The 23,054-nt window shown below is 49.0% G+C and overlaps 1 protein-coding gene across 1 annotated transcript; it reads right to left on the bottom strand.

Annotated features, from left to right (window-relative positions):
- Positions 1–240: 240 nt before the first annotated feature.
- On the bottom strand, positions 241–21,556 carry LOC119432617 (uncharacterized). Its single transcript, XM_049658325.1, has 9 exons — positions 21,295–21,556; positions 19,203–19,346; positions 11,920–12,148; positions 9,836–10,009; positions 8,928–9,315; positions 8,305–8,517; positions 5,748–5,982; positions 3,058–3,227; positions 241–471 (listed from the first exon to the last, which is right to left on the bottom strand). The coding sequence occupies exons 1-9, from the start codon at positions 21,554–21,556 to the stop codon at positions 241–243; spliced, it is 2,046 nt and encodes a 681-aa protein (XP_049514282.1).
- Positions 21,557–23,054: the final 1,498 nt, after the last annotated feature.

Here is a 23,054-nt window from a genome sequence, read left to right as displayed (position 1 = left end):
GTATCCGCAAAGGCATGCGCACCAGTACAGGTGACGCGGCGTCAACGCCGTGCCGGTGACGGTCACAGCGTTGACGGTGACGGTCACAGGTGACGGTCACCGCTCAAGTTATCATCGGCAATCACGCATGGACGACACGCCGTGAGTCGTCATCGCGTTCTATGTGGCGCGAAGACCGTCTCAGCGGTGCTTCCCTGGGTGCGCTCGTTCGGGAGGCACCCTGCGCAACTATTGAGGTGACTAAGGCCCCCCTGGACGGGCGCCACCGGGATGCGAGCCAGGAGGAGGCACCTGGGCTTCAGCTTCGTCGGACAGAACTTGTTCGGCTTCACTGGGTGGGTGCGCGCGTGGTCCAGCCGCGTCCGCTTCAGGGGAGTGGTTCTCTGCGTTGCCGGCTTGCACGGCATCCGGGTCGTGCTTTTCCGGTTCCGGTTGATCGGCAGCCTCTTCCGCGGTTACTACTGCGTTCATCTGCGAAGAGGGGAGGGCGCAGAGAGTTTTCGCGCTAAAATTACTGGGGTGAACTGTGGAGCTGCGATTGTTGGACTATCACGGAAAATGATGTCTAATACATGAATTTGCTGACCTCCGTGCTTGGGGGCGACTTAAGATGTTCATGTGGCTTTGTTTACTGCGCTTTAAACGCGTTTGCTATAGTCTAACTTTCGAAGTAATCCCATTTCATTGCGATAGCGATAACACGAACGCTCGAGGCGCATTCACGCCGCCGCCGCCGTTGTGCCGTCCCGCCATTGAGGGCGCGCATGCGCAAGTCGTGTACGAGGGTTAGAGGGTCTCCAGATACACTGAGTGCGTGTGGCTGCAAGGCCTACGAAACGAAGTGGACGCACTGTCAACGCGCTCGGCTCAATCGGCTCGGCGTGAAGTCAGGAGACCGTTCATGCCTTACGCGGGCGTCGTGCCTGTTGCGCCTGTTCAATCGACCTCTGTGCGCGGTGCAACCTTTGCTAATTCTGTCAACTTACATTTAAGGGTACTAAAAGCGCGGCGTGGTATTTTTTTCAAATTTCGCGACGAAACGCTGGAAAAATTTAGTCAGGGCAGTTATCTTAGCAGAGATGAAGTAATCCGATGTTTCTGAACAAGCGCTGCAACGTTTGTATTGAGGATTTTTCGCCAGTTATTAATTAAAAAGGTAATTAAGTAATTTTTGTTAATTACCCAGCTTGGCGGATTGAAAAAAAATATCATGACGTGCTCCATACGGCTCAAAACAATACTGCTCCAATACGACATGCGTAGCGCGTATGTTTGCATATTTAATATTTGGCTAAAGTTAGCTGAAAAACCCGGTATATCGGTTGTCCCAAGTAACGTTAGCCAAGCTGTTCACCGAAAAAAAAAACATTTAAAAAACATGGCGCAAGATACAGCCATACGCCATAAGATACAGCCATAAGACCTCAGTGGTCGTCAGTGGTCTGTCAACCGAGCACCGCAGGTCTTATAATTGTATCTTGCACCTTGCTTATTTTAATTTTTTTTTTCAGAGACCAGCTTGGCTAACATTAGCTGGGCGACACGGAATGTGCCTAATCACGCCCTTCCCTTGGTATGGAGCAATCCGTGCCAGGCCTTATGATGAAGCGCAGGAAAATAAGAACGCGTATCTGCAGAGGCCAAAAAGGCGAGAAATGATACACAGATATACAAAACAGGCGCGTTTCGCGGATAACTATCGCGGACAACACTCGCGGACAACTATCGGTGGCAACGAAGAGAAAGGTAAAGAGGCAAAGCACGCCTAAGTGAGAGCGCTCCTGAAAAAAGGCCCGCGTTCTCATGCGCGTTAGATTAAGCAGGGAAACAAAATATATACACAACTTACTTGAAACAGGAAAATAAGACCGAATAGACAACTGAGTGTTTAATCTCGCTTATTCCTCCCGCGTTTCTCTTCTACGTTGGGGCCAACGCGATACCGTCACGCGTGGAAGTTACGCCGATTCACTATGTGTTCCAAGAAACTGGAAAGCTGCCGGAAGGCTTGGTGCAGTATACACACGCACCACGCACAGACTATCCACCCCCGTATAGCTTTCCTTTCATTATTGCCGCAAAAAGTTGTGCGTGAGTGGTGGAGCGTACGCACAGGGGGCCCTTCTACAAAGCTGCGTGCGAGTATAGCCGAATATGGGATATGACTAGAGATGCAAAATTTCCGGAAATTTTGAGCAATTGAAAAAAAACCTGTTTTTTTCATGCTTTTTTCCGAAATTTTGGGAAAAATGGAAATGAACCAATTTTCTTGAGCATACGGTCAATAGTTTATTGCCAAATGTCAAAAGCCATAACTCTCATTATGTAAATGACACAAGTGAAATGCTTTCTGCCTTTTCACAAACGAATGCAGGGTTTAACAAATCGAAAACAAGCCAGAAGCATCACCGCGAACGCGTTCAGTTCTCTGTGAACGGGTGCGGCTTCTTAGAATTGTTACGGCAGTTAGACCAAAGAACACTGAAATGTCTCTTCTGTGGCTATTTCGTCGTGGCTTCGACTATGGAAACGGATCAAGATGTCTCCCCGACCGTGAAGTGCATCCACACGTCGGAAATTGGCCGTACCATTGCAGAATCTGCTTCCACACGGCTTCATATGCGGACTTCCGCCACAGGTTGCACAAGTGCACGAGGGAAAGTCAAAATTGAACAATAACGGGCACCAAAACATGAGACACCGCACTCGAATGACGAAGCCACGCTGACGCTGGAGCTGACATTATGTGATATCGATGGCGAGTCGTTAGCCGTCGTTTGGTGTGTTGGTATCATGTGCGACGTTTCGGTTTCGCGTTCTGCGTTTCGCTTTCACGTTCAACGCTGGGTGTTGCCCAAGTTTTATTTCTGTACGTTTTTCCCCGCGGAAATTTTGGCCAATTTTTCCAACTGCGCCGAAAAACAAAACAAAAAAAACTGTTTTTTTTTCCGGAATTATCCTGTTCTTTTTTCCGCACTTCGCATCTCTACATATGACACAACTTGCGCCTTAGGTCCGGCGCAGCGTGACCAATGACGGCGCTATATAGCGGCTTACGTCGACCCCCTTGGCTGCAGGAGGTGCAACCGCGGTGGCCGCTTTCGCTCGGGCCTCGTCCAGCTCCTTCTTGAGGCCCGGAAGCCAGAGTGTGCCGGCCAGGAGTGACAGGCACCCGGACACGACAAACACCGCCGAGTACGACTTGGATCCGCCGTCGCGGAAGATCACTGCACAAGCATCGGCGCAGCATATGGTACGAGTCTGCTTGGGCACAAAAAGGAAAAAAATAAGGAACAAAAATACATGGGGCACTTAGTTACGATATCCCTACGCGGATGAATGCGAAAGCACTGCGATCATCAAAGGTCGAGGATTCGACTTCAAACAAAGGTCGTGGGTTCAGTGCCTTAATTAACTTTCTCTTAATTAAACATGTGCCTTAACTATACCTTAATGAACTTTGCCTTAATTAACTTGGCCTTAACACAGGTCTTGGGTTAGAGTGCCTTAACTATATCTTAATTAACTGTACTTTTGATGAACTATGCCTTATTTAACACACCAACGGTCGTGGGTTTGAGTACACTAATGAACTCTATCTTAATTAAACCTGCCTCAATTAACTTTACCTTAATTGACGCCATCAACTGCCTCCATTGGCTCACTTGGACTTAGACTTTTTGAGCCATCTCGTGGTGACGCCAATGCCGGATTTTCCGCCTCATGAGCCATATAATCCTTTCGCATTAAAACTTTTATTTTTGACGGTGAAAGCAACATTGCAAAGCATAGCATGGTTTAGCTTCACTGAAGCCCATCAGGCGGTGTTCTAATTATACGCCGGAGGCAACATATCGGTTCTACGCTGCACGCGAGGCATCTGCTGCTGCGTAGCGGAAGCATCACCCTGGCAGGTACCAGGCGTCTCAGAACGCTGACGCGGTGACGAGCACGGCCAGCGACATCGCAGGCGTGTGTCATCCACACGACAGAACAATCGTGCTGCAACATCGCTCGTACGTGTTTACACGTCAAGAAACCTCGTATTCTGTGTGACACACTGAACAGGTAATTCATGGAATATGCATTAGATGCTTCTACACGTGTTCTAGCACAGAAACACAAATGTTATCTGAACGTTGTAAACACGATGACACAGAAAGAAAACCGTCGCCGTTTGTAGCTTTCAGCTTGCTGGGCGCAGATTGTGCATAGCCATTGTGCGAGGGGCTAAGTAACCACCTTGTATACAGCACAGATAGTCTCATGACTCTCTGCCGTAAGAGAGTTCGGGTGGCTCCCCCAAAGTGTGTCGTATACGTGAGAAGCCCAGACTCTTTGAAAGGAGTAAGGGATACTCTTTTTTTTCTTTGTGTGTACCGACGCGATGTACGCGCCGTGGTGTTTGCGCCACGGCGTGGCATGCTTGCTTCTACTCAACAAGAACGCCAGTGTTTGAGCTCACAATTAACATTCATGCCAGCCGTGGAAGCGAGATGGCTGCCCCGGCTACGCTGCCGAGCCGATTGAGGAGAGCGTGACGGTGCGTCTACTTGGAATCGTCGTATTTGCAGCCAAACGCACTGGGTGTCTGTCGCGTCTCTAGATACCTAATCCCACCCTGCATGGGCCGCAGCATGCGCCGTCGATACCATGACAGCACGGCGGCGTCGACGGCAACGCAAAAAAGAACGTGATCGCCCCATGACGAGGACCTGCTTACAGCAAGCCAACATTCTGCACTCGTTGCAGGAAAAAAAAAAGGCATCATGCGGCAACCGAGCTCTAATCTCGCGCTCCTTTCTGAACGCGCCGCGCCATCTAGGGGCACAGCCGGTAAGTTCGCGCGTGGCCTCCGAGACGAGAAGCATGGCGAGATGGTGTCTGCGAACGCCGAAGATTGTTTCCTCGCTTGGCCGCACACTCAATGGCACATACATAGTGCGTTCAAAGCGCAGCTTGTTAAGGCGTTGGCGTGAAAGGCGTCTCTTAAAAAGCGGCACACACTCAATGCATTTGCGGCGCAGCCTGCTAATGCGTCGAGTTGCTGTCCTCGAGGAACCGTTGTGACGTGGGTTCGATTCCGCTCCGTTTCGGAGAAATTTGAGTGATTACCTAGTCGGGTGCTGGTCATAAAGATCGGGCACACTTTTGTTTTTCTCTTCCGTAGAATAACTCTAACGATTTTCTCGTCGCTGATGGTAATTTCTTAAGGTTTAACTCAGTTAGGTCCCCGTAAAAACCCGCCAATTGTGCAGCTTCCTCGTCCATTCTTTACGCTGAACCCGACTCTACACCTTCGCGGTGAACAGTGCCTACTTTTATCCAGAGGCAGCATCTCTACTCAGTCCCTTTGCTCAATCCGTGGGTAATGATCGAAGTATAGGCCGCAAACTTTCCACGTTTAAAAATAAACTTTTACTTCAAAGTTTAGGCCGATAAAGGCGTATAAAGCACAGTTAATGAAACCGCAAGCACGAAAATAATGCAGACAAATCCATATACCATAACCATCAATCCCATGTTAGTTATACGGTTGCAGCGCTATAGTTCCTTCTATTCACTTTAGAACTAAACTATACGGGGAGAAGAGGCCATGTAAGTTTCACGTTAATAATAAGTAGACGACAGGCAGGCAATAAGCATATGACAGACAGACGATAGGAAGACGATAGGAAGACGATAGGCAGACGATAGGCATACAATAGGCAGACGATAGGCAGACGATGAGCCCATATGTTACTGACTGACTAGCGCCGGCCCGAGCAGACATGCGACGCCCGACGCTCCGCGGCACAGACCCAGCTGTTTGTCCACGATGTCCGGCTCCACGAATCGCCGCAGCACAGGGACGGGCAGCATGTCCAGCGTGCTGCTCAGCCAGCCCAGGGCGAAGCTGACCGGCACCAGCAGGAAGATCTCCTCGGCGAGCGCCATGAGGAAAAGCACGCCGCCCTGCAAGAACGCCTGCACCGCCATCACCTGCGTTTACACGAGAGGAAACTTTAGCTCAAGAGCTCTTAGCTAAATACTACACGAGAACGGATAACTCGTTTTTTCGGCAACCACTACACTGGTATTGATGAGGATTGTTACATTTAAAGGAAAACAAGTTGAAATCTAGTGACTGCAGGAGGCAGAACGGTCGTTTGGTCTGTCTTATTTTATTTCTAAATTTTAAAGAGTTTCGAAATGAAGAAACTCAGCTATTAGGTTTACAACTCTATCTCAGAAATGAAATATGATAGCGCAATTCTGTAAATTGCACCAATTTAGGCATATTCAGCGGGCAAAAAAAAAAAAAAGAGATTTATACAACCCATTGAAATATACCATTAATTTGTGTAAAGGACTGTTGCGCAGAACCCCGATAAAGACTAAGTATTTCCCGTAAGCTGTAAATTTATACATAGGTTTGTCCAATTGACATGTTCTAACTGATGAAGTTTACAGAACGGCGATATCTGTTTTTTTATGCAGAATTACGGGTTTGTAAACTTCTTGCTTTTTTTTTACCTTACGAATGCTCGGCAATATAAAAAAACGGAAGTCCTAAATTTAAAGTATGCACCCAATACTAGAATTTACCTTTTTCTCTTAAATGCAACAATATTCATTATAAAAGCATTTCCGCGTTTTACATGTACTTCAACAGAGAAATCGGAGCTAGCCTCAAGCGAAAGCTTCCCGTTGAGGCAAGCAATGGATCAGCGCACTAAAATTGTCACCCCGTGTAGGAAAGAGACAATGACAATACAATTTAAGAGCCTTCCCAGGTTGTGTTTAAATGTACACAACCGTCAAGCGGTTGCTATTGCAATAAAAGACGATGAGCAATCACTTTATCGAGCTGTGTATATGTCTACCTTTTTTTTTTAAAGAAGTGGAGACATTGGGCTTTTCCACTGCGACGACTGTTGCTTCGTCTCAGACTCGTACCCATACACCTAAGCTTCTTTTATGGTGATCACGATCAACTGGAAAGATGCGCAATTCATTGGGATTCGCCCCCCTTCCGCTTATTTCGCTCTCTCCCCAAAATTCACTTGGGTCTTACGAGCGAGTGAGCCAAACTCCCCCCTTTCCGACAGTCGCTTCAGCGCAGTACACTTCCTCCGAGCCTATCTCTCCCACGCCAATTCCAGTCGATCGCAGGCGTCGTCTCTGCCTAATCGGAGCGGAGGCGGAGTTGGAATACGTTAGTCCGGGTACGTCAATGTGTAATACAAAGCTACACCCGCTATGCGCGTAACACCGAGCTCTCCGACAAGGACGATCGGAATGTGTATGCGTGTGCGTTGCCCATTGCGCGACATGCGAAACGATAACGAGATAAAACGTTCGGCCCGACCGACAGCCCATGAAGTGGACACTAAGCTTTAATGCTATCCTGAATTAACCTGCATAAGGTCGCTGGGTGTACACTGCTCAGCGATTGAAACGCGATTAGTCGGAGCGCGTGGCTGCCGGCACTTCTTGCGCCACCGGTGCGCGCTGGGGGACACCGAGCTGATGATGCATTTTTTTCATCACACCAAAGCGAGAGCCGTCGTGGCGATAGCCACTGCGACTGCATTCGGCCAATCAGCGATCCCCCATCGCTCACTGGTGGGGAAAAAATTACCGGCCGGGGGGGGGGGGGGGGGTATTCTGTAAGTGTCAACATAGTGGACTGTCCATTTCTGCTGCTGCTGCTGAAGTGCTCATTGGTTGAGTGAGAGTTCCATCGAGAAGGAAGAAGACGCCTCCAGCCAGTCTCGTTCTCACCGGTACAGCTCCAGCCAATCAGCGGCGACCGAAATGGACTGTCCATTAGGTGGAACCTTACAAAATACCCCCCCCCCCCCGCCTCTTCCCTCCGCCACCCCCCTGTTCGTCAAATGAATACGCGTAAATGACAAGGGACGAAGAAAGAGACATACACAGCGCTTCTACGTTTGCCCTTTGTTCTTTGCGCGCTGTTATTTGATGATCATGAATGACCAACTAGGTCGAGTTTCAGCTCTAGTGAACTTCACCACCACCCCATGTACTAGCAGCACCTTGCGGGGAAAGCTCTAGTGGACTTCACCACCACCCCATGTACTAGCAGCACCTTGCGGGGAAAGCTCTAGTGGACTTCACCAACACCCCCTGTACTAGCGATACCTTGCGGGGAAAGCTCTAGTGGACTTCACCAACACTCCCTGTACTAGCGGTACCTTGCGGGGAAAGCTCTAGTGGACTTCACCAACACCCCCTGTACTAGCGGTACCTTGCAGGGAAAGCTTTAGTGAACTTCACCACCTCCTGTACTAGCGGTACCTTGCGGTGTTCCCCGGTGGCAAGTAGGATCTCGTAGCCGACGCGTCCGAGCAGGTCTCCCACCCCCAGAGAGACCAGAACGACGGCGGCCGACACGGACCGGCGGCGGTCACCAGCCATGGCGTAGTCGTAGACCACTGCTCCGGCAGTCACCGACAGCGACGTAAGGGCGCAGTAGAAGACCAGAACGACGCCAATCGTGTTGTCTACCTCCTGCCAAGTATCAGAAAGCGCGTGCAGCTATTTCAAGTGTTTCTCAGTTTCATGGCAATTATCCACAGAAAGCCCAGTGGCAGTGAAGCCAAGGAAAGCGTAGGGGAAGTTAGCTGTGTTGACACAGTATAGATAATACGTAATCGGGGAAAGCCGGAATCGTGGAATTGCGTTTCGTTTACGCAGTTGTGTTGCCCTACACAACGTGGCCGACCTCTCGCGCATGGCGCAATTCAGCCGAGAGGCCTGTCTTTCAACACATCCTCCGAGAAGAAGCCAGGTGCTCGCAGTTTGGGTCAACCCGCACGTCTGCTCCTACACTGATGGCCGTCTAAGCAACTGTCGCCACTTAAGTGCCCGACTGAATTAAACAACATCAAAGCCCTCGGCACGCATAAAGCATCTCTCACTGAGCCCGCCGCCGTCGGCGATGCCCCCTTGTGTCGAAAGACGTTGTCGATCGTGGCGCCCTGCTGTTCGGCCAGAGCCACCAGGGCGATGCTCGACATACCGCACGTGTCAGCGGCCCCCGTTTCTCCTTGCGGGGTTGTTACGCTCGCCTCTGTTCTTAAGGCGGAGGCGGCGAAAGCGACGTGGTACGCCGGCGATGAAGGTGACAGGATGCCATCGACGGACGCAAACCCCGAGGCCGCTCCTGAGGCTGCGCCTGATGTCAAACCCGAGGCTACGACCGAGGTAGCAACTGATGGCGCAGCCGATGGCAGGCCAGCTATGGAGGCAGGGTCTTCGCTGTGCTTGCCGACCGGATCCGGCAGCTGCAAGTTGGAAGTCGTTTGCCTGATAAAAACCAGGGCCAGTGGTTGCCGTAAAGCTCTTACGTTAAAAATTGTTCGTAAGAAAAAAAAATGCGAGCCAATCCTGATATTGCATACAATGTTAGCAAAGGAAGCCGGCCACTGTTAAAGCGCACTTACGAACGGGGTGCTTTGTGACAATGCTTTTCGTTTGTAAGCACTCTCTGGCATTGCGACCGATGGATTCCGCCGGTCGTGATGCATAGCCGTTGGCGTTTGTATGCAAATGAAGGCTCTTTAGTTACAGTTAACTCTAGGGGTGCGTAGGGAGCCTACAGTGACGCGCGCAAGGCAACTCCATCTGGTGGTGTTGCAGGTAGATCGAGCTTCGCGTCACGTGACTGAGCTCTCCACTCGCATTGGTGGAAGCGCGCCCGGCATCGCGACGTTCTTCGGGCTAGAATGGCGACAACTTGTACTCGAAAAGACATAGGACCACGCCTACGACATGACAAATCTAGGAGTGGCTTAGCAAAGAAAGCCTTCGCTTGAGAAACCCGTACCTTGCTCGAGTCGGCATGTCGGCAGTGAGCGCGTCTTTCGCGATTCCGGCTGCGTCTCCTTTCGCATCCTTCTCCTGAGGTTGCGCAGGCGGCGGTGCCTCCACTTGTGCCACGATAGCCGATGCGCGCGAATACAACGGTGGCAGCGGAATGTCCGGTGGTAACCACACGGGCCTGTGAACATATTAGTGCAGGCGAGAATAGAACCATTGCAACAGGGTCTCCGGTAGTGTATTTTGACCTTGGGTGTTTTTCTCTTTGGTTTTTTTTTTTTCGCCAGTGGCATCTAGCACAGTTCTACTTCTTGAGCTAAATTGTTCTTAGAGGCCGACATTACTTGCAAGAGAATTAAAACGAATATTTCACTAATCGCCAAAATATTTGCTAATGGTAAACCAATTACGACATATATTTAAATTTACGAATTGTAGCCGCGGGGACATCGAAAGTCATATCCACTTGGAATTAGGTTGGAGGATTTAGACACCAGTTTCAAGGCTGTGCGTTGCCAAAGTATGCGATGAAATGCATTGGCGTTCCAAGAATTGCTGAGCTTTAACGCACAAAAAGGCGTTTGTTAAAAAAAGTAAGCGGAACTCAATTCTTACCCAGTTTTGACAGCGCTTATCTCAAAACTGGTGCTAGTTCCAACATTCGTTCCTATAGTGGATGTGACCATGATTTAACTGGCTTCAATTCGTATATTGCTATATGTGGGCTAAAGTAATTCATTAAAAAGTTTATTTGGGAAATGTTGTTAATAATTCAAATACGCCCTTGGTGTCTATAGCGGCAGTAATGTCCACATGCTCCAGTAATCCAGTTCAGTTATAGACTAGCGCTGTGTGCCACAGGAAATTTTTTTTAATTGTTAACGGTTAAAAAAAGCACCAGGTATATAAAGTAATTATTTCGCAAGAAGCGTCTGAGATAACAAAATTAGCCTAGATTCTTTAAAAATTGTCGCTTTATGCATTGAAGCACAAAATTACCTGGAACGCCAATGCATTTCTCCGCAAAGTTCGGGAATTAATATCTCGAAAGTGGTGTCATCCTGAGAATTAATTCCAAGTGAATCCGCCTTGCGAACTCCACGGCTGCAATTTGTAAATTGCAATATGGGCCATCAGGTAATTAGTTTAAAACTTAATTAGTGAATTTTTGTTAATTAGTCGATTATGCATGTGAATTTTTTGTGCAAGTAATGTCCGCCTCTTCGAGTAGACCAGCTCATTAACTAGAATTTGGCTATCTGCCACAGGCAACCTTAAATAAATTCTGAAAGTGTTCGCTGAAACACCCTGTATATATTACATATAAGAGATTACATATACATTAGTTATAAGAGATACTATAAGGTAATTCCGTTGTTTTTAGCCAAAATGTGTTTATCGTCCCATCGCTGATGAGAAGGAGCGGCGGTGAAGGCAGAGAAGCGCTTCGTCGCGATATAGCTATGTCGGCCAGGAGAGGAAGCACGATGTCAGCGAAAGATTAGCCGCTTTGTCGCGGTGTCTCCATAGAGACGCAACTTCCTTTGGAATGCTCCGACTAATGGCGGCAAGAAGGAACCCCTGACCATAGCACTGAATGTAAACGTAACCCTCTGCCAATTCAGAGCAAATGTCATGAGTCACTGCATAGTACGGGGAGTAATGCGAAACAATGGCATTTTAAGAGGCGCACTACCACTTTTGACGAGACGTTCTACGCGTTGCTCTTTATGTCTCTTGCTAAATTAGCGTTCTTTCTTGCGTCATATAAGAGCCTCTACTCAATAATCAGCGCATCTATACGTTGAACAAGTATATTTTTCTTTTCAGTTGCTTTAACGATCATGTATACACGCATCATGCATACGACGTCAATATGCGTTATCAATTTTTTAAAAATAAGGTGACTCGATTGATGTGACCTAAATGCTTATGCTACAGGCCGTACATTTTTTCGGCAAGCGTTGTGCCGTGTTTCCAGAAAAAAAAAATGCATACAGCCGCAGAGGCCTTGAGAACACTAAGTCGTCATTCGTCAGTGAACAGGTCAGCCAGACAGAACTGAAGCACCACACTGAGTTTTCCACGCACCTGGTGATAACCACTGATCCCGCAATACCGTTGAGCGAGAGCGCGCCGGAAACGAGCAGCGCTCCGTTGAGGCCATAGGTGTCCACCAGGGTCAGGAAAACCGGCGGGTACACGATCGCCGACAAAGAGAAGGCCGCTCCGTAGAGAGCGAGCGCTTTGCGGCGCTGCTTCTCGAAGTGAAGGTGCAGCGCCATCTCGTCGACCACCGTGGACAGCGCCGATCCCAGACCTGCGAGAGCGGTCTCATGTCGCAAGTGTGTCATCATTATCATCATCAGCCTAATTTTATGTCCACTGCAGGACGAAGGCCTCTCTCTGCGATCTCCAATTACCCCTGTCTTGCGCTAGCTGATTCTAACTTGCGCCTGCAGATTTGCTGACTTCATCACCCCACCTAGTTTTCTGCCGTCCTCGACCGCGCTTCCCTTCTCTTGGCACCCATTCTGTAACTCTAATGGTCCACCGGTTATCCATCCTACGCATTACATGGCTTGCCCAGCTCCATTTCTTCCGCTTAATGTCAACTAGAACATCGGCTATCCCCGTTTGTTCTCTGATCCACACCGCTCTCTTCCCGACTCTTAACGTTAGGCCTAAGATTTTACGTTCCATCACTCTTTGTGCGGTTCTCAACTTGTTCTCGAGCTTCTTTGTTAACCTCCAAGTTTCTGCCCCATATGTTAGCACCGGTAGAATGCAATGAATGATCGAACGAGAAATTGTTTTTAGGAAAGAATAGGACTGGCCTGCGGCCTAAGCGGGGTGATCGCGCGCGACTAAATGAAACAAGGGGGCTACCCACTGCAGCATGGCAGCATAGTGGATGCGCTTAGGTACCCGCGTCCCCGCTACCGCTGCCTTTGATTATTTCCTTGCATGGTGCCGTCGGTTTGCGCTGTTTTTGGAAGGAGAGCGGGTAGTTGGCGCCGAGCACTTCATCTTAACCGGTATACGAGAGATACAGTGGCTGATGAGGCTGCTGTGATGTGCGGTGCTGTGCTGTGCTGTGCTGTGCTGTGCTGTGCTGTGCTGTGCTGTGCTGTGCGTGCGTGTGTGCGTGTTTGTTTGTTTGTTTGTTTGTTCCGGGACCTATTGGTCGTGGAGGCGAACTATTCCTGCACCAATTTATTGTCGGAAGAAGTGCGAGCGTGTTTTTGTTGTTTCAATCCACTGTTTAAGGCGCGGATAGCGACCGGTGTTTACAGCGTGCGAGGAAGCGGCCAGCAAAGTCGGATATACGTCACGCCGGCGACGCCAGGGTCGCCGAAAATTAGCTGCTTGTACAGTTCGGAACGTCGAACGTGGCCCGAAGCAGCACGGCAATCATCTCGATCAACTCGATCAGCAGCTTCCGCATTGCATGAGTCACAATTATGCGGGATGTACCGAGTTCAAATCCCGGTGCCGCCGGGAACCCACCGGTTATTTTCTAATAGGTAGAGATGTTCACTTGCCTTGTACTCGGCTCACGAGGGGGTTGGCATATCGAAAGGGGGCCCAATAGAGATAGCGCGTGGCGAGCGAGGGATGTTTCATTTGGCGAAGGCTCAAACCCTTCACACTCTCTTCAGTCTAATGAGCGAGTGAATTCTAAAAGTGAGCTTTGCACTTTGTCGCGCGACCTAGCTCGAGCTGATTGAGCGGCGAGGCTGTGGCGAAGTTTTGCCGCTACTTCTTATGTTTAGAGAACATTTATTATCTATTTTTCATTCAAGATATGCGCAAGGTGACTGCTGCTTCGCTTAGCTGTGATTATTGCAGTAGGTTTCTCAGTGTTTCTCTCGTAGAGAAGAGAGCCGAGAGAAAAAGCAAAGAAACCGAAGTACCTGCTACAATAAAAACACCCATTAGCACACCGGGTGCAAGTTTGCCTTGCGGTGTATGGCCTGACTGCAACTGATTACCCCTCTTCCTCTTTGTGCCACCACCTCTGACAGTTGTGAGGACTAATGAAAGGGGAAAAAAAAACGGGCATGTTTGCACTCGGTCGTGCAAAGCTTAGGCACAGCCGTTTACCTTGGTTTAACTTAACTACACATGTAGGGAAGGTATTCTCGAGCGATCATTCTCGGAGGTACCTTCACTTTCGCGACATTTCGCGCTACTAGCACTGGACTCGTCGGCGCCTACGCGCGATAGCGTTCCTGGCGTGCCACAAATGCAGGCAGGCAGGCAGGCAGGAGCCGTGTCTGTGTCGGGCGAAGCGAGCGCGCACCTACGCCGGCGGTTACTAGGCAACGCGAGGTGACGTCATCGCTACTGCTTCGGCCCCATGCGCGGCTAGGCAACGCGGGCGGCGTCGGCAGCAGCTCTGCGCGTTGCCTCGTTGGTGCTGCTACAATTTCTTTTGTAGCGTTAGCTACACTGGCCTAGCCAAGCCCGTTTCAAGCGGCACATCAAGAGCCGTGCTGCGCATGCGCAAGGATCAGTGATGTCACACGGCTTGCGCACCGGAGCCACCGGAGCCGGCACCTCTCGCGCACTCCGCCGCCGCCGCGTGCGACTCACCGCCGCCGGTCTGCGCATTCCAGAGGAGTGACGCCGTAGTCATGGTAGACGCACTGGCGCCGGCGCGCGCTCGCTGTGCAGTCGCCGTCTGACACTGCGCTGGAGCCGCTGCGCTTCTGACTGGCGTTTGCCAGTGTGGTATAGCCACGGAGGAGGAGAGCGCAAATGCTGCTCAACAGCGCAGAAGAACGGAGAAGCTTGACTCATCGGATCCCGAAGTAGTGCCTGGCAATTAGCGGTTGAGCGTAGGAGGAATGAACAGAAGAAGGCTAAACGTGCTGCGGAGACACTGGAGCAAAGGGACGAACGTCTAGCAAAGCGGCGTCGCCAGGAGGCTGAGCGACGTGCCCGACCACCCCTGCAGCAACAACAAACGCCGTCGATGACGTCAAGGCTCGCCGATCGACTGAATATACTGTGAAACTCAGCGAAAGCGCCAGTGCGACTCGGACCTTCCAGACGGACTTCGTAAACGATCCGTTTGGATATGTGTGCGACGTGTGCGAAAGACTATGGCACATGAAAGACTTGACGCCGCTGAGTAGTGCCATGCGTGAAACGTTGAGTTTAGCGGCGCCCCCTCAGTGGCCTGAAACCGTGGCGCGGGATTGTACAACGTGCAAGAACTTTCTCGTTAAGCAGAAGATTCCACTCGTTAGCGTTACCAATGGGTATCGTTACCTGCCCATGCCGCCAGGTGTACCGGTTCTGAACGATGCGGCCGATTTAGCTCGCGCTACGTATATCCTGGCATAGCCGAGCTAAGCCACTGCTAATTTTTTTCTCTCTGTCTCGCTCTCATTTTATTTCCCTCTCCCGAGCAAGGTCTCCTTCCCTCTCCATACGCCGCATGTCAAGGCTACATGTTCACGGCACGGAGAGGAGGCGAGGCACACGCCGCTCCGCGAGGTGATTGCTAGGCAACGCAGTGACGTCATAGCTCGGCGAGGTTTTGCGACAGCAGGCGCCACTTTTACAGCTAGCTAGAACAGCTTTGCTGTTAAAAAATGTTTTCTGTGTAAACTAACGCTAAGTCACCTCTTGCATGAGTCCTAATTTTGCATGTTCTGCTATACTAGTTTGTGTCCTGCATTTTAACTGGCCTAAACTGTGTTCGCTTCTAATTAGTCGAGTACCTTGTCCAGGCTGCAAGAAATGCGTACTGCAATGCCACCCAACAGTTCATGCAGGCGCGAACGTGCCGTAATTAAACCGAACGATTTACCGACGTTATTCAGGAGCACAAGCAGCTCTGACGTTCAGATTTTCGCTGATGTGCCATAATGTAGTAGCGGGGGTCGCACGTTGTTCGCCTTGTGTATCCGAAATGACAGCTTCGTGTCTAAGAGAGATCGAGTGCCGTGGAGACATTTGCATCACAATCTGCATGGCAACGGCGGCTATCCCATGAGCTAAGCGTGGCAACACGCATACTTTGCACTTATCACGACGGGAAACAACTGCAACGCAAGCTTTCTGAAGTTCGCCGCAAAATTTTACGGCCAATGTGGTACAATCAACAGGTTCGCGTTGTCTTCGAAATTTAAGAACAAACCGATTGATGCTAAAGAAGACACGGTCGACGTACATGGCGGTCGAAGTGATTCAATGATTAAATGTTGATTATACCATTCTGTCATTCTGTCTCTTTCTGAATTGAATTGAATTGGCTTCTGCCGTTTTACGTGTCAAAACTACGATTGATTATGAGGCGCGCCCGTAGTGAGGGACTCCGGATTACTTTTGACCACAAGGGGATCTTAACGTGGCCCCAATGCACGGGACATAGGCGTTTTTGCATTTCTTCCCCATCGAAATTTGTCCACCGCGTTCGGATTTGATCCCGCGACCTCGTGCTTGTCAGTGCAACAGCGCCACCATAGACACTAAGCTACCACGGCGGGTCTGTTTTTCGTATTCTTTATTCCTTAAATTCGTATCTTCTTCGTATCGTGTTTCACGCGCAATAACATCAACCTTGTCTTCTTTACCGTCGACACTTGGTTGACCCTTCTTTTTTTTACCAAGAGGCCAGGTCGGCCAATCACCGTAGGTAGTACAGTCGATGGTGCAATGTGGTTAATTTTGGACTATACTGACACTAATTGTGCCGGTACCGTCAATTTTACCTGCTCTGCGACTAATTATCGCTTCTAGTACACACCACTGAAGTCGCTTTTCAGACACCATTGCCTGCCGCGAGCCCTGCTTAGTGTCAACGAACTCACTATATTTCCCAAAAGTGTGCCGTACGGTGGCTTTGCCTCAGCAAGCGTGTATTTGCGGCGGTGCATCCTTTACAGGAGTAAAGTGTAGTGTGGTCATTTTCCACTATATCATGGCGCTAATTACACCCGTACCGTTAATAGTTGCGCACTCTGCGACTAATTCTAGCTTGTTGTCCTACTCAGACTTTCATTTTACTTCCTCTTGCGGCTCGCTATAATGCTCTGTAGGCACGAAAGGGCCGTTTTTTTTTACTATAAGTAAAAGACAGTGAGATCCCAGATACGAACCCATGTGAAGTCAGCTAAAAACACATTGTCTTCAAAAAAAGGCTGCCTCGATAAAAATGCAGAGAGGGGCACAATCATTGTCGTCCTCTCAGCTTTACGATGCGCAGATTCACAATTTATGTGGCTCTTGGGCGCCGATCTCTAGGTATAGGGGGAAATTCGTGAAAGGAAACAGACGTGCGATTTACATTTAGCTGATGAAGACTGCGAAACGACTGTGAAACTGCGAAAAGACTGCGAAAGACTGCGAAAGGTGGCGGCTACATCGTTCTTAGCCGCCTCAGATCGCTGTAATTTGGCTACGGAGGCTTCGGACGGAACATCTGCTGCAACGCTCCTACGAAATTTCCTGCACTAGGTGCTACATGAATTGCTTGAGTCTCGAATATGCCCTTTCGCTGTTCACAAACATAGGCATTGGACGCCTACCGGTGTTTATCATTATAATGTTTATCATCATCGCCACTTTCATTACTATGAACCGTTCTTTATTCTAAAAACGTAAAGAGAGACTTTCTGTAAATTGAAACAACCTAGAAACCCGCTTTTTAATCCGGTGTATAGCAGACCGAAGCCACGTAATTTCAAAGTTTCTTGGGGCCGCACACCCGCTGCTGCTATAAGGCGCGCCAGATAGGCGAAACTACCATATAGAGTTTCCAGAAAAAGTTCCTTACATTACGTTCCAGAATGTGCTGTGTTGTGTGTGCTCCGCCTAACCATGCATATGAGCTTCCATACAACCTCTAAATGGGATGTTGAAGTTAATAAAATTGGCAGTAGCAACGTGTCACTGTTCATTCGCCGGCAGCCTCTAAAGCAGCAGTAAGCAACCCCCCCCCCCCCCCCCCCCCCCTCTCTTTGTGGTTGCGACGGGCCGCTCCGCTCCGCTTGGCAGATACTGTCCGTGACAGGCCTTGTGGTAAAGCATAGAAAAAAAGAAAAAGAACATGTACGGCTGAAGCCAACGCGTAAAAATTACGTAGCGATACAAAATAAACGTGTGCCCTATTCTCGACAAGTAACTTGACGCAGAGCAAGCCAGAGCAGGCCCTTCCGGAACCTGCAGTCACGGCCCATCGATCAAAACACACGAAAGTCTACAAGAGTACGTTTTGATCGAGCCGCCGTGGTACAGTAAGGAACCTTTCCAAGAGTTTTCTGCTAAAGCTGTGCTCCGACACTATGATCGTTCAACTACAATGGAAACGATGAGCAGTACATAGATTTGTAGAACGTTCGCACCGGTGGCTTCACACGTTCAGGTGGAGTTATGTATTACACTTTATCTTTGTAAACTTCCCTGCAATCATACTTTTCTAAACACGTACACCGAGTTTTTTTAACCGAATACTTTAATTAGCAAAATCTAAAAGCCGTTTGAAGCCATAACGACGGAGCTTGTGCTAAAAGTCTCTAAGAAGAAACCGATGGCGCAAAATTTTGCAAACACATTCTATTACACAATTTTTTCCCGTGCTAGCCTCAGTTAACCGGATGCATCATAGCAGGAACTACACGTAGCAGTAACTATGCAGGGGGTTTCACTTAATTCGGCCCAACTTTAAAAATATGCAAAATACTAGGTAGCTGGACAGAACCAAGGTAATGTTGTTTGCCGTCGCTTTGAGATACTCAGGTTATTTTTTGGATTCCACCTAATCACGTAATTAACGTTATTTATTTACCAACTTCTCAATTATTATAGCTATATGAGAAGTGTCAATGAGAAAATTGCAGGGCAACATGAAAAACTCCCGATACAGCTTTGTGTTGCTTAGTACCCGCTACAAAAGTGTTTTTCGGAACATGAAAGAAGGTCGCGAATACATGCAAAATTGCCGCGCGACTGGGCGCTCGAGGCACTTTGCGTACATTCGCGGGCATCTTTCACGGTCGGAAAAACACTTATGTAGCACGCACTGAGCAACAGAAAGCTGTATCGGTAGTTTTTCATGTTGCTCTGCAATTTTATCATTGACATTGTTAATCTAATTATGTTTGAGAGGTTGATTATTTAAGACTTATTATGTAATTAGGCGGAATGCAAGAAATAATCTGAGTATCTCGAAGCGACGGCAAACAAAATTACCTTGTTCTGTCCAGCTACGTAGCATTTGCATATTTTTAATGTTTGGCCCATGTTAGGTGAAGCACCCTGTATTACGCAAGCATCACACGGTGAGTCCGCTGGTGTCTCCATTTCGTTGAGCTGATACTCTCGCGACAGAGAAGATGCCAGCGAAATTAGGCACGTACCGCACAAGAGTCCGATCACGGCAACCATGGTGGCGAGACTGCCCAGGAGGAAGCAGATCACTTGACTTGCCCCTACTAAGATGGCTCCCGCGACGGAGAGCGAACGCAAAGGCAGGATGCGGCTCAGCATAGACGTCACCGGAGCTGCGCAGGTTCCCGCCACAAGTATTAACGATTTGCATAATAAAGACGCCTCTATAGCTATCTCCCACACGAGGACCTTTCGTTCCAAAGCTTTTTGCAAAAAAGTGGTTAAAAGGGACTCTTAGATAAAGTACGTATTCTTGAATAGCTCTACTTTCGTTGATTCTTCCGGCAGTTTAAGGTTGATTGTTAGAAGAGAAACTGACGGTCATATTTACATTTTTTTTCAAATTTCGCCGCGACACAACAGAGCCGGTACACCAGCGTGACGTAACAGATTGCAAAGCGTTTTTTTTTCTCGCATTTTTCATGTTGTGGTTAACTAAAAATTATTGAAACTTCGAAGTTCTGCGGGGTTGGCTCTCTTAGAATACGGGCATAGTCAATTTTTACTGATAAACAATATAACTAGGCCCTAGCAGACGGTATCAAAATTCATGACGTCATGAAAATTACGAGCTGGCGCGGAAATCGCAAGGCGGCGCCACCGCCCATCTTTCCCTTTTTTTTATGCGTCTTTTTAGCAAGTGTCTTCTCGCGGTAAGGAGGACATTCGTGGAATTGCGGAAGGGAATTTACTAACACAGCTACAATATTTTTGTTCTGTTTAGTGTCCCTTTAATTTCGCGGCGCTCGTGCTGCACCACTTTACCGTAAGGCTTCTTTGTTACATCGCCCGATGCATCCATTGGCGGCTGCAGAGAACGGGGCACGAGGCCATTCTAGAGCGCAGCTCTTAAACGCCCGATCCTGCGTTGAGCGTCGGCGTGCCTCGGCTTCAGTCGTAACCGAATGAAACGAGCACAGCGAAAGATGAAAGCGTACGCGGAGCGCAGCGGGAGACGGAAAGAAGAAAGCATCAGGCGGAAAGAGGTGGAGGAGCCGAGGGGAGACGGGCCTGCGCATGTGCGTAGTTGCCGGCGTGGGCAACTCCACGCATGAGGTCGCGTGGGCGGCCTCATCTGCACTTCCGAGAGGGAGGGGGGGGGTGGGTGAGGTGGGGAGGGCTACGCTCGTCCGCGGCGCCAGCTGCCGAGGTCAGTCCGCCGTATACCAGCGTGTGTGACGGCGATCACTGCTCCGTCAAGGGGCGTTGGCGAGCGGCTTAGAGTAAGGCTAGAGTCGATGCGACGCTTCCTTGGGTGTTGTCGCCGCCGATACTGGTGGCACGATATCCCCGCGACGAAGGGCCGCTCTCGTCGTTGGTGGAACGAAAGCGCGTGCGAAGAAAATGCGTAGTGCCGCGCTAGACGAGCACACATGTCAAAATGAAGCAGATATTTGTGACTGCCATAAGCATTCAGTGGCGCGTGATGACCCGTCTTTCGTTGTCTCCTGTGCTTTCGGCCGTTTCGACTCCTTGAATCATAGCATATTCCTTTCAGTCACGAATTATGATCGACTGTCGATAAAGGTACGAAATTTACATAATTTTATGCCAACGTGCTGCAGACTCCATGAAGAGCAAGTCAAGGTGGTAGAATGACTGTTTCTGCATGTTACGATGAGTCAGCATAATTACAGAGTGATCAAGTGTCTAATTATTGCGCACTCAGTAATGATACGTTTCTTCGTAATACAATGGAATCACTAGCGCGAATTACTTGCACAGGGTAATTAGTGGTTGCAAGCATTACTAGAAAGAAAAACAAATATTTCTTAGCAGTTGCAACAGAGACGTCACACCTCCCGTCAAACACTGTATTGCCTTCTCCAAAGCGATCTTCGGCAGCGATGGATTTCCCTCTGAAGCAAACTGAAGGTACTTGAGGTAAGCAGATCGAACGTTCAATTTACCCTAAGCTTAGTTCTTGTGGTCTATTCCTTGAGACAACTGCACAGAAATAGCAAAAATAAGTCGCCTCCACAAATGTGTAAACCGTGACTAATAGGGACATGAAGCACAGAAGCGTAGGAGCACGGGAGGTATACAGCGCGCGTTTCGTACACAGCGTGTATGCCAGGCTGTAGATGAAGGCGTTCATCCAGGCGACCGACCCCTTGGAGCTGGTGGCAAACGCATCTCCCACTGCACGGAACATCACGGGCATGGTGCGACGCAGCAGCGAGCAGCAGAACACGTTCCAGGCAGCAGCAGCCGCGATTATCCAGCTGTGGCGGCTGTCGGGTGCGAGAACATCCGGGTACTGCTGTGGAGGCGGTGGCGGTGGTGGCGGCGACGGCGACGGCTGCTCCTGCTGACCTGACATGCGTGCAGTATTCCCCGAGCGTCCCCTGGAGCGGCGGCGGCAAATTCGGTGAGTAAGAACCGCAAGACTGGGCCAGTTAAAGCTGTACGTATTCCGCTGGAGGTTTATATAGCTTGTCCGCAAACGGGTTAACCTTCACTGACGGAAGCAACCACGCTGGCCTGGTAGGGACATCCTGTCACGCTTAGCCTCTTCTATTGCGGTCGGTTCGGCGCGCGATCTTTACAAGAAAGTTACCCGTATGACGAAGTATTTGCAATGTCCCAAGCAGTTCGCTATAAAGATAAATTTCACTGTATAATATTTAAGACGCTGTGAAGCGTGCTATGGTATTTTTTTTCGGTGTTTCCAAGTCCAGGACCTTTCATTTATTAACGTGAAAATGTCAAAAGTCGTAGATGTGATGTCAGAACTCCTTTAAAGCGAATGCTGCCCTCGATCGACTGAGATGAAGTGAAGAGGAACCCTGCAATCCGTGACAGGTTAGACATGGCGGTCAGAGAAGCCATGATTTAAGGCTATAGGCTCTCGCTGGACACGCACTTACCAGCCGACGAACGACCGCGTTTTACTCCTGGAGCACAGTTCCTCTCTTTCCTTGGGCTTTCTTCCTTCTGATTACGCTGTTCAGTCCACGGGCTGCGGCATAACTACTGCAAAATTGCACCGTGGAACAAATCGCCCCAGCGAAGCTTGCGACAGTGTCTATTCTTCTTCTTCTTCTTCTTCTTCTTCTTCTTCTTCTTCATTCAAGACAGATACAAAAAGAGTACCTTGCTGAATTTCTACAATTATGAATTATTCATATTATTTCACTTTATGTCAAAAATATTTTATCTCACAATTCTCAATAGTATTCTTATAATTGCTGCTATGCAAATTTAGTGTTTGTTTAATTTCTAATAAACATAGTTGAAACCGCCTGCTGCTTGGCCAATCCAATCCCCCGTAGTGGGTATGGGCTAAAGTTTGGGAGGAAAGACAAGCCTACGCATTTGATGAGCATGGTCCACAAGGACTGCCTGAAGTTCAAGTATCATATATGACGACTATCTTTGACTATATTGCAACAAAAGGTATTCGTGCGGTTGGCTTGCTGCGTAGGCTGAGCTAATCAGGAATGCGAAGAGCAACGCTTTTAACAATATACCGCATGTATGTTCGACCGGTATTAGAATTTGGATGCGTACTGTACTCTGGAGCTCCTGCATATAAACTTCGCCCCCTTGTTCTTCTGGAGAGGCAGGCCTTGCGACAATGTCTACCTAAATTTGTAGCGCATCTGGAAGCTAGGATGCCATCTCTTGTTACAAGGTTTCGATTATTAGGTACAGTCATATTTAAGACTATATGAATCCCCTATAAGGCGTTCACAAACAGTTTTCATCTCCCAGCCGGACTTGTTTTTCGGATTGTACTGGCCGCGATTCCACACACCACAAATTATTTTTATTCAAACTCTCCTAGATCAAATAAACATACAAATTCGTGAGGTGAG

Source organism: Dermacentor silvarum, chromosome 11 (genome assembly GCF_013339745.2).
Source record: "Dermacentor silvarum isolate Dsil-2018 chromosome 11, BIME_Dsil_1.4, whole genome shotgun sequence".
Classification (NCBI taxonomy): domain Eukaryota; kingdom Metazoa; phylum Arthropoda; class Arachnida; order Ixodida; family Ixodidae; genus Dermacentor; species Dermacentor silvarum.
Note: the sequence above shows the minus strand (reverse complement) of the source record. Positions and strands in the feature narration are given on the sequence as shown.

Coding starts and splice junctions, on each gene's coding strand:
- LOC119432617 (XM_049658325.1), bottom strand. CDS start 21,556: ATGTCAGGTCAGCAGGAGCAGCCGTCGCCGTCGCCGCCACCACCGCCA. Junction 10,010..11,919: donor GGATCAGTGGTTATCACCAG/GTGCGTGGAAAA, acceptor ATATGTTCACAG/GCCCGTGTGGTTACCACCGG. Junction 472..3,057: donor CTGCAGCCAAGGGGGTCGAC/GTAAGCCGCTAT, acceptor CCCTCTTCGCAG/ATGAACGCAGTAGTAACCGC.